Source organism: Phytophthora sojae (assembly GCF_000149755.1).
Source record: "Phytophthora sojae unplaced genomic scaffold PHYSOscaffold_12, whole genome shotgun sequence".
In the NCBI taxonomy this organism is placed as follows: domain Eukaryota; phylum Oomycota; class Peronosporomycetes; order Peronosporales; family Peronosporaceae; genus Phytophthora; species Phytophthora sojae.
Window position 1 is genome coordinate 965085 of NW_009258126.1, and position 13482 is coordinate 978566.

The 13482-nt window shown below is 58.9% G+C and overlaps 7 protein-coding genes across 7 annotated transcripts; 3 read left to right on the forward strand and 4 right to left on the reverse strand.

The window, feature by feature from the left end:
- Window positions 1-66: 66 nt before the first annotated feature.
- PHYSODRAFT_340551 (hypothetical protein) lies at window positions 67-2693 on the forward strand (the record flags this gene model as incomplete). The annotated part of the gene is made up of 2 exons (XM_009538734.1): window positions 67-714; window positions 753-2693. The coding sequence occupies 2 exons, from the start codon at window positions 67-69 to the stop codon at window positions 2691-2693; spliced, it is 2589 nt and encodes an 862-aa protein (XP_009537029.1).
- A 539-nt stretch (window positions 2694-3232) lies between these two features.
- Window positions 3233-3585, reverse strand: PHYSODRAFT_529322 (hypothetical protein; the record flags this gene model as incomplete). The annotated part of the gene is made up of 2 exons (XM_009538735.1): window positions 3233-3307; window positions 3385-3585. Coding segments are annotated over 2 exons (276 nt in total), but the record flags the coding sequence as incomplete, so codon positions are not given.
- A 1136-nt stretch (window positions 3586-4721) lies between these two features.
- PHYSODRAFT_528117 (hypothetical protein) lies at window positions 4722-6098 on the reverse strand (the record flags this gene model as incomplete). Its single annotated transcript, XM_009538736.1, has 6 exons — window positions 4722-5206; window positions 5288-5395; window positions 5471-5561; window positions 5634-5843; window positions 5923-5959; window positions 6049-6098. The coding sequence occupies 6 exons, from the start codon at window positions 6096-6098 to the stop codon at window positions 4722-4724; spliced, it is 981 nt and encodes a 326-aa protein (XP_009537031.1).
- Window positions 6099-6289: 191 nt separating this feature from the next.
- PHYSODRAFT_528650 (hypothetical protein) lies at window positions 6290-7550 on the reverse strand (the record flags this gene model as incomplete). Its single annotated transcript, XM_009538737.1, has 3 exons — window positions 6290-6969; window positions 7100-7262; window positions 7425-7550. 3 exons carry the CDS (start codon window positions 7548-7550, stop codon window positions 6290-6292), a joined length of 969 nt encoding a protein of 322 aa, XP_009537032.1.
- A 732-nt stretch (window positions 7551-8282) lies between these two features.
- Window positions 8283-9486, forward strand: PHYSODRAFT_340554 (hypothetical protein; the record flags this gene model as incomplete). The annotated part of the gene is made up of 3 exons (XM_009538738.1): window positions 8283-8389; window positions 8474-8809; window positions 8895-9486. The coding sequence occupies 3 exons, from the start codon at window positions 8283-8285 to the stop codon at window positions 9484-9486; spliced, it is 1035 nt and encodes a 344-aa protein (XP_009537033.1).
- Window positions 9487-10333: 847 nt separating this feature from the next.
- On the forward strand, window positions 10334-12139 carry PHYSODRAFT_565421 (hypothetical protein; the record flags this gene model as incomplete). The annotated part of the gene is made up of 1 exon (XM_009538739.1): window positions 10334-12139. One exon carries the CDS (start codon window positions 10334-10336, stop codon window positions 12068-12070), a length of 1737 nt encoding a protein of 578 aa, XP_009537034.1. The 3' UTR covers window positions 12071-12139.
- On the reverse strand, window positions 12137-12928 carry PHYSODRAFT_288894 (hypothetical protein). Its single transcript, XM_009538740.1, has 3 exons — window positions 12779-12928; window positions 12616-12670; window positions 12137-12507 (listed from the first exon to the last, which is right to left on the reverse strand). Exons 1-3 carry the CDS (start codon window positions 12878-12880, stop codon window positions 12341-12343), a joined length of 324 nt encoding a protein of 107 aa, XP_009537035.1. The 5' UTR covers window positions 12881-12928; the 3' UTR covers window positions 12137-12340.
- Between the last annotated feature and the right edge of the window lie 554 nt (window positions 12929-13482).

Sequence of the window (13482 nt, forward strand, 5' to 3'; positions counted from 1 at the left end):
GCTCTCGAAACATCTCAATTGGCCTCCAACCGCACAAGTCAAATCAACAACCAGTACACGACCAAGATGACACGGACGCTGGAGATCAAGATAACACACGCCGAGCCGCCCCTCACCACCGAGGCGCCCCTCACCACCGAGGACGGAGAGACGCTCACGATGACCAAGCTACAAGCTCTGGCCGCCTCCCTGCTCCCCGACAAGACCGACTTCTCGATGCGCTACACCGACTCGGACGGCGACCAAGTGACGCTCACCACCGACGCCGACGTGAACGAGCTCGAGAAGTACATGCAGAGCGAGCAGCTGCAGACCCTCGAGGTGCTGGTCGAGCCGCGGCAGCCGCCGACCTCCCACCGCGCCGCCACCGCCGTGCACACGCAACTGCGCGGCCTCGTGACGGCCATGTCCAAGTTGACGGCCAAGACCGACGCCAACCCCACGCCCACCAGCGCCGTGAACCTGCTCGTCGCGAGTCTGCACGCCATGGACGTGGCCGAAGACGCAGCCGAGCTCGCGGCCATCAAGACAGAGCTGCTGCTGGTGCTGCAAGATGACGAGTTCCGCAGCGCCGTCCAGGAGCTGAGCGCCTCAGAAGATTTCAAGGAGCTCGCGCACGCCATGGTGATGGCCATCTACGGCCAAGACGCGCAGGCCATCGAGGACGCGGCCACGGCGCGCTTCGACGAGCTGCTGGCCTTCGCTCAGATCATCGTGGCCCGCTGCCCCCTGTGCTGGTGAACGTGGCCAAGTCGCTCATGGCTGGCTTGGTGCGCTACAACGACGAAGATGTCAACGGCGACGACGCAGCGTCGGACTCGTCCAGCTGCAGCAGCCGCTCCAGCAGTTGCTGCAGCGACGACGACGACGACGACGACGACCACGAGACGGTGGACGTCGAAGTGTTCGCAGAGCAAGTGCCGCTGCACATGGGCGTCATCTGCAATGGATGCGAGACAGCTCCGCTCGTGGGGGTCCGCTACAAGTCGCTCGAGGTGCCGCACTTCAACCTGTGCGAGGACTGCGAAGCCAGTGGCAACTACATGCGCTACGAGCCGTTCATCAAGATCACGGACCCGTCGCGCGCGCCCAAGCAGAAGCGCACCTCCGACCTCGTGCATCCGTACGTGACGTGCGACGGCTGCGAGATGAGCCCCATCGTGGGCGTCCGCTTCAAGTCCGACACGAAGGACGACTTCGACCTGTGCGAGGCCTGCGAGGCGGGCGGCAAGTGGACCGAGTCGCACGGGCCATTCACCAAGATCGAGGAGCCCAGCATGATGCGCGCGCTCAAGTTCACGTGCCGTCGAGGCGGCAAGTTCGGACACCACGGCACGCTCGGCCACCACCACCATCATGGGCACGGCCGTCGTCACGGCTGCGACGGGAAGTTCGGCCATCACCATGACGACCACCACCACCGTCATCACGGCAAGTTTGGTCATGGTGGCCGACACCATGGCGGCAAGTTCGGCCGTCACGGTCACCGCCACCACCACGGCCCTCCCGACTTTGTCTTCCACGGCCCATCATTCTCAAACCACGATGGTCCTCGGGGATTCCCTGGCCATGGCCCGCCATGCCACAACGAAGGCCACTCGGAGTTTTTCGGACATGGCCGACCGGACTTTCGTGGACACCATGGCCACGGCCCTCCCGACTTTGTCTTCCACGGCCCATCATTCTCAAACCACGATGGTCCTCGGGGATTCCCTGGCCATGGCCCGCCATGCCACAACGAAGGCCACCCGGAGTTTTTCGGACATGGCCGACCGGACTTTCGTGGACACCATGGCCACGGCCCTCCCGACTTTGTCTTCCACGGCCCATCATTCTCAAACCACGATGGTCCTCGGGGATTCCCTGGCCATGGCCCGCCATGCCACAACGAAGGCCACCCGGAGTTTTTCGGACATGGCCGACCGGACTTTCGTGGACACCATGGCCACGGCCCTCCCGACTTTGTCTTCCACGGCCCATCATTCTCAAACCACGATGGTCCTCGGGGATTCCCTGGCCATGGCCCGCCATGCCACAACGAAGGCCACCCGGAGTTTTTCGGACATGGCCGACCGGACTTTCGTGGACACCATGACCACGGCCCTCCCGACTTTGAGGGCCGTCATCGCCACCATGGACCCCCTCGATTTGGTCCTCCTGGCCACTTCGGCCGCTTTGGGCCATCGCCTTTTGACTTCACGGATCCGCGCGGCCCGCCGATGTGTCCACGCGACTTCGAGCACGGCCGTCCACCATTCCCCGAGCACCGCGGTTTCCACCGACACCACGGACGCCACACGCGGTTCTCGGATGAGGGGGAAACTGACGAAGAGCAGGAAGGTCGTTGCCACGGACGCCGACACGCCTGGCACGGGCGTGGGCGCGGACGCGGACGCTGGAGCCATGACACCACAGACGAAGAAGCAAGTTCCACTCAGGAGATCCGTGACGCTGCCGCCCGCAACAACCTCGCGACCGATGAGAACATGGAGGTTGAAGACACCACCAACGTTCAAGTCGAGGCGAGTGGTGAGAACATAGGCGCCGCGGAGACAGAGGGCAAGGCGAACTACAGCGAGACGCTGGCGCAACTGGCATCCATGGGCTTCGACGATGTGGAGAAGAATATCCGCGCTCTAGAGCTGGCCAACGGAAACGTGGGCGGGGCCGTGAACGTTCTTTTGTCGGAGTGAGCTGCGTGGTGCCGTCTTGCTGCACTGTACGAGGTGCATCTAGCGAACGAAGCAGCAAGTATCTTAACAAATCAAACAGTCAGCGGATCAACCATCAAGAAAGAAAAGAAAAAGCAAGGAGAACAATTACCAACAAACACTGCAACCTACGCGTACCATCTTCGCTGTCTACAAGATGACCCAGACCCCACAACGGAAGCCCACCTGCGTACCCAGACTGGCGACGTCGACGAAGCTCCTTGGAGCTTCAACTGCATGTTTGCATGTTTTCATGTCAGATCGAGAAAACGAAACAATAGAAAAGATCCTTGCAAAACGAACTTCGCTTTTATACAAACTTTACGTACTGTCTGACTTTGACGGTGGCATACGAAGTCGCCCTTATTAGCATGAGTTTGAACAACAACAACAGCAAAGATGCACGCAATGACACGCCACTCTTTTCCTTTCTTGATTTTTCGATTGGTATGCACGAATACATACACTTATCTGCAACTTCATTGCTCCTATTGCCCATTAACTTGCTGCAAATTTGTCAGCTACGTCCTCTTTGGATTTGCGACCGTCACAACATGGAATCGTGTTCCGTAAGGTAGGCGATACGGGTTGAAATCCTATACAGCATAGATAAAAAATATCGTCAGCAACCAAGACACCTGGATAGAGCAACAAGAAAGGGTAAACGTCATACCTCGGTCGCCTGAAAAGTATCGATGAAGATAATCTCGCCACAGATGTACGCGGGTGGCGTCCGGTCGGTGCCCACACCCAAAATCGCCGCTTGAATCGACTCGTTTGCTAGGTAGTAGTTCGGAGCTCCCTCGTTGAAAGCCACGTACGGCAGCTTCCCTCCCTTCAGGAAAAACAACGCCAGCGAGCTGATCTGGAAGCTGCGGAAGGATATCCGCTGGTGCTCTACTGGCGAGTGCGACGTCTCCTCGACCGTAGGCGGTTCACTTGCAACTTCGTGCAGACCGTGTTCCTCCACATCACTCGCTACTGTACGGCCAGTGAGCACCTGCGAAAGCGGGAGCTCATCCGATGCCGACGAACTGTCTGCAGTCCCGACGCTGCCGTTGGCGTCATGAGAGGATGTAGCCAACGGAGTTACCGACACCACGTGATATTTTGTTCCTTCACGAAGGCAGTAAGGGTTCGAATTCTGGACAGAGCAAACGTGCAGGTTAGAAATACCGTCCAAAAGGTAGGAAAAAGCAGTATCAGTCTTACGTCGGTGGTTTCGTGGTCTTCAATGTATATGATGTGTCCAAGGACGTACGGAGGGTTCCTATACAAAACAACAAACGTTGTAAGTGAGTTCGCGCGTGCACGACAGCCACGACAGGATAAGAGTAGCCTTACCGGTCGTCTTTCTTAGAAGCGGCAATCGATTCCTCCGACAGGTAGTAGTGCGGGCATCCTTCGTGAAAGGCAATGTAATCTCCAAACGGAGTGGGGACGAACAGCGCCACGCTGCCACAGGAAAAGCTCTTGTAGCAAATGCCCAACAGCTCCTCCAGGCGGTTGTCGTCAGTCACCCACTGGCGGCGTTCGCCAACCAGCCAGTTGTCATTCTTGGCCGCAGGAATCACCTCGCGCGCTGGCATCTTGGTCTCTCCCTCGTACTCAGTTGGTACTGGTACGTCTGCTGCACCAGGAACCTTTCCATTGCGCGGCGAGGACGTGTCAATCACGACATCTCTGATCTGGATGCCTCCATCGACGATAGTGCTGCCCACAACAGCAGCAGGAACTTGCTCCTTCGTGTGATGATGCTTTGCATGTGTAGCAAGTCACACACACACAGAGTTAGCACCAATCGCTTAAAAGGTTCTGTCAAAACCGATCGGCTTGTCCAAGTCCCACCTTTTCGTCGAGGTCAACGTTAAGATCCTGTCCGTCCAAAACCTTCCGGCCAACATCTTCGTACTCGTTTTCTACCATCACGTATTCATCACTAAAGGTAGCCCAGTCCTCTGCGAATAATTATCATCCCTTAGTCACAGCGAATACCGCGAACAGTCATCGTTACAGCGTACCATATTCAGGCTGCTTTTCAGCAACAAGTGGCTGCTTGTCCTCCGAATTGTCCAAGCCAGCAGCACTCTCAGCCTCGGCGTCTGACGGAGCCGGCGGTAGCAAAAACGGCGCACGGAAGAAATCTTCAAACGAGATTCGCTTGCGTGGGTCCACCCGGAGCAGCGCCTCCACGAGTTGCTCGCACTCAGGAGACACCTGCACCTTCTTCGGAAGTCGGACGTGGCCGTAGCGCTCAAAGTACCGATAGATGTTGCGACGCAGAGCCAGGTGGTTGGTCGCGTGGCATTTGTCCACGACAAGGAACGGGTGCTCGTTCACCAGCATCTCGTACAGGATAATGCCAACCGACCACAGATCCGCCTTGGCGTCGTAGCTCTTGTACTCCAGCAGCTCCGGAGCCATGTACAGCGGAGACCCCACAACGCTCTCGGCCATCATCTCCGAGCCCAACTCGCGCGCAAACCCAAAGTCCGCTGCGTAATTCAACCAAACAAAAAATATTAGAGCAAACATACTCCAACAGACAACATAGATCCTGCAGATGGAAACATTACCAATTTTCAGCTTCGCGGTCGCCAAGTTCCGCGACGAAAGCAGCAAGTTCGCCGGCTTCAGATCCCGATGCACCACATTCTGCGATCGAAGGAACTGCAGCCCAGACGCTGAAACAAACAATTAAAAAAATCAATTACCCGCAACAACAGCAAAAATCCCAGGATCCTGGTGTCGTCACGCACCCAACTGCGACAAATACAGCCGCGCCTGCTCCTCCTTGAGCCCGTTGTTGGCCTTCATCAGCTGGGCGATGTCCCCTCCAGCACAATACTCCTGCAGCAAGCATTCCCCCACAAACGTCAGCTCCATCTTCACTTGCATCCTCCTATCAACAATACTGCCGACCTGCACAATGAAAATGTGGTGCTGCGACTCCTTCGTGCACAGCAGGCGCACAATGTGCGGGTGGCCGTTCTCGAACTGCTCCACGGCCACGCGCATGGTCTCGATCTCCTTCTCGATGCTCTGGCGCTCGTGCGGCCGCCTCAGCTTGTCCTTGCCGATCATCTTGACCGCTACGGCCGCGCCGGAGGACAGATTAATGGCCTTGTGCACCTGCAATTTGCATCCATCAACAGCATAAAACTTAGACTAAAATGCTAAGTACCGGTGCGGTGCATGTAGGTCGCCGTACGGTGCCATAGGAGCCGCGTCCGATCGTCTCTACTAGGCTGCGGATAAATCATAGCAAGGATTAGCGTAATCTATAGCGTTTAAGGGCGCGAAGCCGAGAGGAACGAGCTGCAGACGCGAGACCCACCGGAAGACGTTGCCGCACACGGTGATCGTCTGCCCGTTGGCGCTGCTCATGCTGCGCGTCGAGTGCCTTCCCTCCTGCGTGCCTCTCCGTCTGGGTCTATTTCTCTCCTCTGTTCAAGTGTAAATTATTCCGTGTGATGGGTTCCGAGAGGAACCCTATTCGCGGGTATTCGATATCGAAGGATGGATGGTTTACGTGCCACCCAGTTTACGTGCGTTACATCAAATTGAAGCTGACATGGCTACACAGCAGTATTGCCCTCGAGCGGGACTTCCTCGCCATACTCCTCCTCCTCCTCCTCGCCCTCTTCGTCCTCCTTTTGCTCGTCTCCACCACCAATAGTATCGTCGGCAATACCACCGTATTCGTTGACGCCGTCAGCGTCAGCGTCTTCGTCCTGGTCGTTGCCTCCTCCTCCCTCTTCCTCGTCGTCGCTGCCGTAGAGCTGCTTCTGACTGGCCGCGATCTTCTGGCGCTGCTCCTCCTCGAGCTTGCGCGCCTCTTCCTGCGCGTCCTGCAGCACGCGGTCGCGGCTCTCTTGCTCCTGCTGCAGCTTGGCGCGTTGCGCGGCCTCCTTCTTGTGGGTCCACTGGTCCATCTTGTCCTGCCGCATGCGCGCCGTCTTCTCGTTGATGAAGAAGGCGACGGCCGCGATGAGCACGACCCAGAAGGAGGCCACCTCGTACTGCGAGAAGACGTAGAGCGTCGGCGACATGGCCAGGCACGACTCGAAGCCCGAGCTCGTGGCCGTCACCGCCTGCAGCGTGCCGTAGAGCCCCCACCAGACCACGCATACGACGCCGTACAAGAGGTAGAACACGCGCACCGTGCGCAGACTCTTAATCGGCCACGGCCCCATCCAGCAGTACGTGTAGAAGCATATGAGCACATGGCTCAGCACCACCGCGCCCTGCAGGAACCCTGGCCAACGGAAACACAACGCAACACACACAGCCATCATCCATTAATACTCCATGCCAATGCATGAGCAGCGCGTCCTCCTCCGCGGGACGCCATTACCGCGAGATTAATGGAGACAAATACCACGCACTCATGAGGTCCGCGTTGCAGTCGTTGGTGGCCACGTTGATGATCACGCCGCCGAAGACGATGGTCGTGAGCGCCAGGCACACGGGCACCAGCGGGAAGAGCAGCAGGATCCGCGCCCAGTACTTGGTCTTCTCGCGCTCGAGCGCGATGCGCGTCGCGAGGTCCTGCGGAACCTGCCAAGCAGCCGGAGGCACAGACAGCCATCGACGAGCGTCAGTCAAGGTGCCGCCCTGTCACACGTGAACCCGCAGCAGGGATCCCAGCTCCGCTCCGCTTCGGCTGATGTCGTCACGGAGCCTGGGAGCAGAGCTGAGCAGACTGCGCACCGCGGGCTGGTTCTTCTTCTTCTTGCGCCTCGCGGCGAACGACGTGGTGCGCTTCGGGTGCAGCTCCACCGTGTTGGCCGGGGCATCGTCCTCGCTGTTGTCGTTGTCGTTGTCGTCGCCGGCCATGGCGCCGATGTGGCCGGAGAGCGCCGCCGTTCGCTAGCCGCTAGATACACGCGCGATCTTGAAGGGGTGCTTTCGCACTGAAACCGGCCGGCCAGCCCATGCGACTTACAAAGGCAAATCGCATGGGGGGTGTATTGTTGACCCGAGCGTTTTGTCATCGCGTCGTAGCTGCAGCAGGGTGTCACGGGCGGAGCCCGAGCTCATTGGCCATTGGGCCGAGGCACCGCGGCGACGAGCCGATTTGCAGAGCGCGCGTGCCGGCGCGTGGAAGCAGATCAACTGTATGCGAACCTTCTCTCCTCCCCCGCCGGGCCGTCAGCGGCTGGTTCGCCCTCGGTAGATACACATGCGTGGCCACCACCACCACCACCTTGCCATCGCCAACTGCTGGATAGATACCATGACATCACCTCGGCTCAAAGCCCCAAGCAGCACGCGCCTGCCGGTGATAAAAGAGACATTTAACAGCCCCTATTCGCCGAGCAACGATACACTGTACTTTTCTCGAGAAACGAAGCAGCGCGAATTATAGCGGCCGAGCTGGGCCGCGCAGGATCCGGGCGAAACCTCCGCAGCCTGCGCGCTGTATCGAACCAGATGCTGCTCGTAGAGACGACGGGCAATTTCTCCCTTTCAGAAAAACGTGTTGTCTGCATGCACGACGCTTCTCGCTGCTTGAAGCCATTGAGGCTTTTTCTCCGTCTCGAGCTGATCGATACACACTCAGCCGCCATGGGGCAGACCACGTCCATGCAGGAGGACAAGATGAAGAAGCGCATCCGCCAGGCCATGGGCACGTTCATGGACTTTGGCACGCACCTGCAAAATGCCAACGAGTGGTACGTCCGACATGTTGAAGTGGCCTGAGAATTTATTGACATTTTCGTTCGCTCCTCCCATCGCGTACTTGTAACGCTGAGCAGGGCCCAGATCTGCGCGACGCCCAAGAACTGCTACCTGTCGTTCCGCATCGTGGTGGACCCGAACGTGTCGGCCGAGCTGCTGCCCTACGTGTGGCGCATCCGCGGCAACGTGGCCGTCGAGGTGCGCAAGATGCGCCGCCCCGTGGAGCTGCAGCTCGACCTGGGCGACTTCCGCGTCGAGATCCCGCGCGACGCGGCGTACGAGCGCGAGAGCTCGGAGACCATCGGCCAGGCCAAGACCCTCACGGTCGCGCAGTTCTACTACATCTACTGCTTCCTCTCGGACGTCAAGGCCTGCGCCGCGCACACCGTGCGCTTCCCCGAGAAGACCACGAGGTATGGGACGATGTCTGTCTGTTTGAAGTAGCTGGGTGGCCAGGGTTGAAGCTAACTTTGGCTTTCTGTTCGCAATGCGATACAGTACTGGGGACACGGACTTTGACGAGACCGAGTGCCAGATCTGCATGGACAAGAAGAAACAGGTCGCGCTGCCCTGCGCACATAGCTTCTGCCTTAACTGCTTCCAGCACTGGAGCACGCAGAGCCAGACGTGTCCGATCTGCCGCGCGCAGTTCAATTGTTCGGAGGGCGACGAGCTGTGGCAGCTTACGTCGGACGAGGTGGAGGACCTGGGCTCGTACGCGACGGACCTGGTGGCACGAATCTACGAATACCTGGACAAGCGCGACAGGTCGAAGTACACGGACGAAGACATCAAGCGGTCCGCGGAGTTGTACTCGGCCGCGATCGCGGTGAAGCAGACGCCGCTGCGCAAGTTCGTACACACAGACTTGTTCCCGACAGCACTGCCGCTCGGGTTCCCCTCCATTCTGCGCAGCGGGATCCGGCTCGCGACGGAGTTCGACTCGGACTTGATGCTGGCGCTGGAGCTCGCATCGGGCGAGGACCAGTACGCAGCCATGCAGCATTTCGAGCAGCTCCAGCGCGACCAGATGCTTGCCGTAACGATGGCCATGCAAGCGGACGCAGAAGACAGTCCGAACGAGTCGTGAGGGGGGGCGATACGAGGCTTATTTATCAAGAAGAAGTATCATAAAGCGGGGTTTGCAGTGCGGTCAAGAGCGCACCGCATCAGGGTTGGGCAGAGCGGATCGCCGAGCAGGCTATCCGGGGCAGGGGGCGGAGGGAAGAGTAGGCAGCAAGTATTAGTAGTAGTAGTGGTAGGATGTGATTTGGGTGGGTGGGGAGTGAAATACACGTGGCAGTCGGAAGTGAAGTCGAGTTGTGACGCTCAAACCTTCAGTTGCTCTTCCGAAGTCCCCGATCCTGAACTTCGTGGTTTAACAACCGGGCCAGGACGGGAATTGTTGGTCTGGTCCTGGCAGTCAGGGCTTACGGTACTCAACAAGGGCGGTCAGACTGACCAGTACCATAAGCATGCTGCACCAGCACCACCAGCGTTCCTAGTTGGGTTTTTCGAAAATGGGTTACCACAAAAAGTACAACCAACCATATGGTTTTTTCGCAGCTTAACGCATATTAACGACATATTTCAATCCAGTTACACATTACTACCTGTTGGTAGAGGTAATATATAATATGTTACAGGTTTCATGTGTGATAAACGGTCCAAACGGGTTAGGTAACAAAAAAGCCATAGCCCAAACACCCCGGAGGGTGCTCTCACCTATCCGATTTCTGTCAAAAACCCGGGTTTTCCAGAACCCTGAGCACCACACCCCTTCCTTCCTGCCCACAACAGCAATACGGGCCCCATGTCGTACGATGGTGCGGGATCATGCACTTGCGCAGTGCAGACTCAGATCTGAGCGCCGATCCAAGCTTCAAGCAGGCGGCCGCAAAACTTCAACCCAACGCCCTCGCCCCCCATTTCCAACCATGCTGCGGACCGTGCGCAGCCTCCGCCTCGTTGCGGGCGCCTCGGCGCGCCGCTCGCCCTCGCTCCCCCCCGCCGTGTCCAGCCGCGGCTTCGCCTCGCAGGCGGGCACGCTCGGCTTCTTCTCCAACGTGCTGGACGGCGCGCTCAACGTCAAGTCGGCGCAGTTCCAGGAGTCCCAGGCGCACATGGCCAAGCTCACGGCCGAGCTGCGCGAGCGCGTGGCCCGGACGCGCCAGGGCGGCGGGGAGACGGCCCGCAAGCGCCACGAGTCCAGGGGCAAGATGCTCGTGCGCGACCGCATCGACTCGCTGCTGGACGCCGGCTCGCCCTTCCTGGAGCTGTCTTCGCTGGCCGCCTACAACGTCTACGGAGGGGAGTTCGACGTGCCGAGCGCCGGCATCGTCACGGGCATCGGCCGCATCGCCGGCGTCGAGTGCATGATCCTGGGCAACGACGCCACGGTCAAGGGCGGCACGTACTTCCCCCTCACCGTCAAGAAGCACCTGCGCGCGCAGGAGATCGCGCAGGAGAACCGCCTGCCCTGCGTCTACCTCGTGGACTCGGGCGGCGCCTTCCTGCCGCTGCAGGCCGACATCTTTCCGGACCGCGACCACTTCGGCCGCGAGTTCTACAACCAGGCCAACATGTCGGCCATGGGCATCCCGCAGATCGCCGTCGTCATGGGCAGCTGCACGGCCGGAGGCGCGTACGTGCCGGCCATGTCGGACGAGAGCGTCATTGTCAAAGGCAACGGCACGGTGTTCCTCGGCGGCCCGCCGCTGGTGAAGGCCGCGACGGGAGAAGTGATCACGCCCGAGGAACTCGGCGGCGCCGACGTGCACTGCCGCACTTCCGGCGTGACCGACCACTACGCCAACAACGACGCCCACGCGCTGGACATCACGCGGCGCATTGTCAGCAACTTGAACTACCGCAAGCAGCCTGCCGTCACGCAGACGCCGATCGAGGAGCCGCTGTACTCGCCGGACGAGCTGGGCGGCGTCATCCCTGTGGACTCGCGCAAGCCGTTTGACGTGAGGAAGGTGATTGCCCGCATCGTGGACGGCAGTCGCTTCGACGAGTTCAAGAAGGAGTACGGTCCCACCATGGTCACGGGCTTCGCACGCTTGTACGGGAACCCCGTGGGTATTGTGGCCAACAACGGCATCTTGTTCTCCGAGTCCTCCGTCAAGGCGGCGCACTTCATCGAATTGTGCAGCCAGCGCGGCATTCCTCTGCTCTTCCTGCAGAACATCACGGGCTTTATGGTCGGCAAGAAGGCCGAGCACGGCGGTATCGCCAAGGACGGCGCCAAGATGGTCATGGCTGTCTCGAACGCCAAGGTGCCCAAGATCACGTGCATCATCGGCGGATCATACGGCGCAGGCAACTACGGTATGTGCGGCCGAGCGTTCTCGCCGCGCTTCCTGTACATGTGGCCGAACGCCCGCATCTCCGTCATGGGCGGAGAGCAGGCTGCCGGTGTGTTGGCGCAGGTGCAGCGTGACAACTACGAACGCCGCAAAGAGAACTGGTCGACTGAGGAGGAGGCGGCCTTCAAGCAGCCCATTCTCGACAAGTACGAGCGCGAGAGCTCGGCGTACTACTCTACGGCCCGCATCTGGGACGACGGTATCATTGATCCCAAGGACACCCGCAAGGTGCTGGGATTGAGTCTGAGCGCCGCGCTCAATGAAGAGCCCAAGGAGACCAAGTTCGGTGTCTTCCGCATGTGAGCGGGATACCGTAAAGTGTGTGTGCACTCAAGTCAAGGGAGAAGCAGATATCGAACCGAGTCGGTTATCCTTTAAAATCATATCTCTTCTCTATTACCAGGACGATGCATGCAGTCTAGGCTTACCAAGGAAGCTCTTGTTGACGCAGAAACACGAACACGGAAGCAGAGTGTCAAATCCTGTCGGAAGAGTCAAACCGGAGCACCAACGACGACTTTGGTGGCGGGAGGGCGCTCTACACTGGATGAGAGAGCTGCAGCGAGCAAAAGCTTACGCCTGCTTCTCAGCAGACTTCTTGCTGGCCTGGTAGCGCAGGCCGCGCTGGAGCTGGTACAACTGGGCCGTCTCGTTGGAGGCGTGGCACGCCAGCAGCAGGTAGTTGCGCGGCTTGACCATCCACGCGAACCGCATGAAGATCAGACTGTAGATCGACAGAGCTGTGGCAAGAACGAAGGATCCGCACCAGTAGTGTTAGCCCTCAAGTCATGCAGCCAGCTCAATCAATTGACGTAGTAGCCGCAGCTGTAGGAAGTAGATCCACTCACCCGACGTCATGTTGATGGAGATCACATCAGCGGGTTTCTGCATGTCCGCCATAGCCTGCAGCAGCGGTAACAGCACGATAACAGAGCAACAGTCAGCAAGATTTTACAACGTGCAAGAGGCCTATCGAATACGCCTTGGTGGCGTATAGAGAGAGGTACGTACGGCGAGCACGAAGCCCCAGTTGGCCACCGGGCCCCAGAAGTGCGTGGTCTTGGGGCCCGTGGGGCTGTTGATGAAGTAGCGGAGACGAGAGGCCATGGACATGGTCTGGCAGGTCATACGCACAACAGGCGCCGAAAACGAGCGAGTTCACACACAGCGGCAACGAGCGACACGTCAGCTGGAAGATATCGCAGAGAGGATACGGCACGAACCGCAGCAGCAGGAGGAGGAGGGTACCCTCCGTCTGTGTGCTCAGCAGGCGAGCGCACTTACAGGTATTAGGGAGCGCGGCAGCTTGAGGGGGGATCGAGGCTAATCTGAACTGAGCCGCTTCTCGATGCTAAAAAGTGAGCGCTGCCCAATCATACAGGCCGGCCAGCGTTCGATCGGCACTCATCATTGGACAAAGACGCGTCCCGAACCGTCGAACTCGGTGCCCCAAGCAGCCTATCACCATTCGCGGGGTTTCATATCCATCATCACAAAACTTGCGATTTGCGGTGATCCAGGCTCACCTCGCAGAGCAGCACTGCGTGCCGTTTACAATCGCATTGGCAATGGCGAGGCTTGGACTGCTCTTACTGTCTTGAATTGCCGCCGAGAAGGCAGAAATGAATACATGTATGTCTACCGATGTGGAGAGCAAAGTAGGTAGTCAGACTGGCTCTTGCACCCCCTTCTCAAAGCAAACACCAAGTGCAGCG

Coding starts and splice junctions, on each gene's coding strand:
- PHYSODRAFT_288894 (XM_009538740.1), bottom strand. CDS start 12,880: ATGTCCATGGCCTCTCGTCTCCGCTACTTCATCAACAGCCCCACGGGC. Junction 12,671..12,778: donor ACTGGGGCTTCGTGCTCGCC/GTACGTACCTCT, acceptor CCGCTGCTGCAG/GCTATGGCGGACATGCAGAA. Junction 12,508..12,615: donor CTCCATCAACATGACGTCGG/GTGAGTGGATCT, acceptor TTCTTGCCACAG/CTCTGTCGATCTACAGTCTG.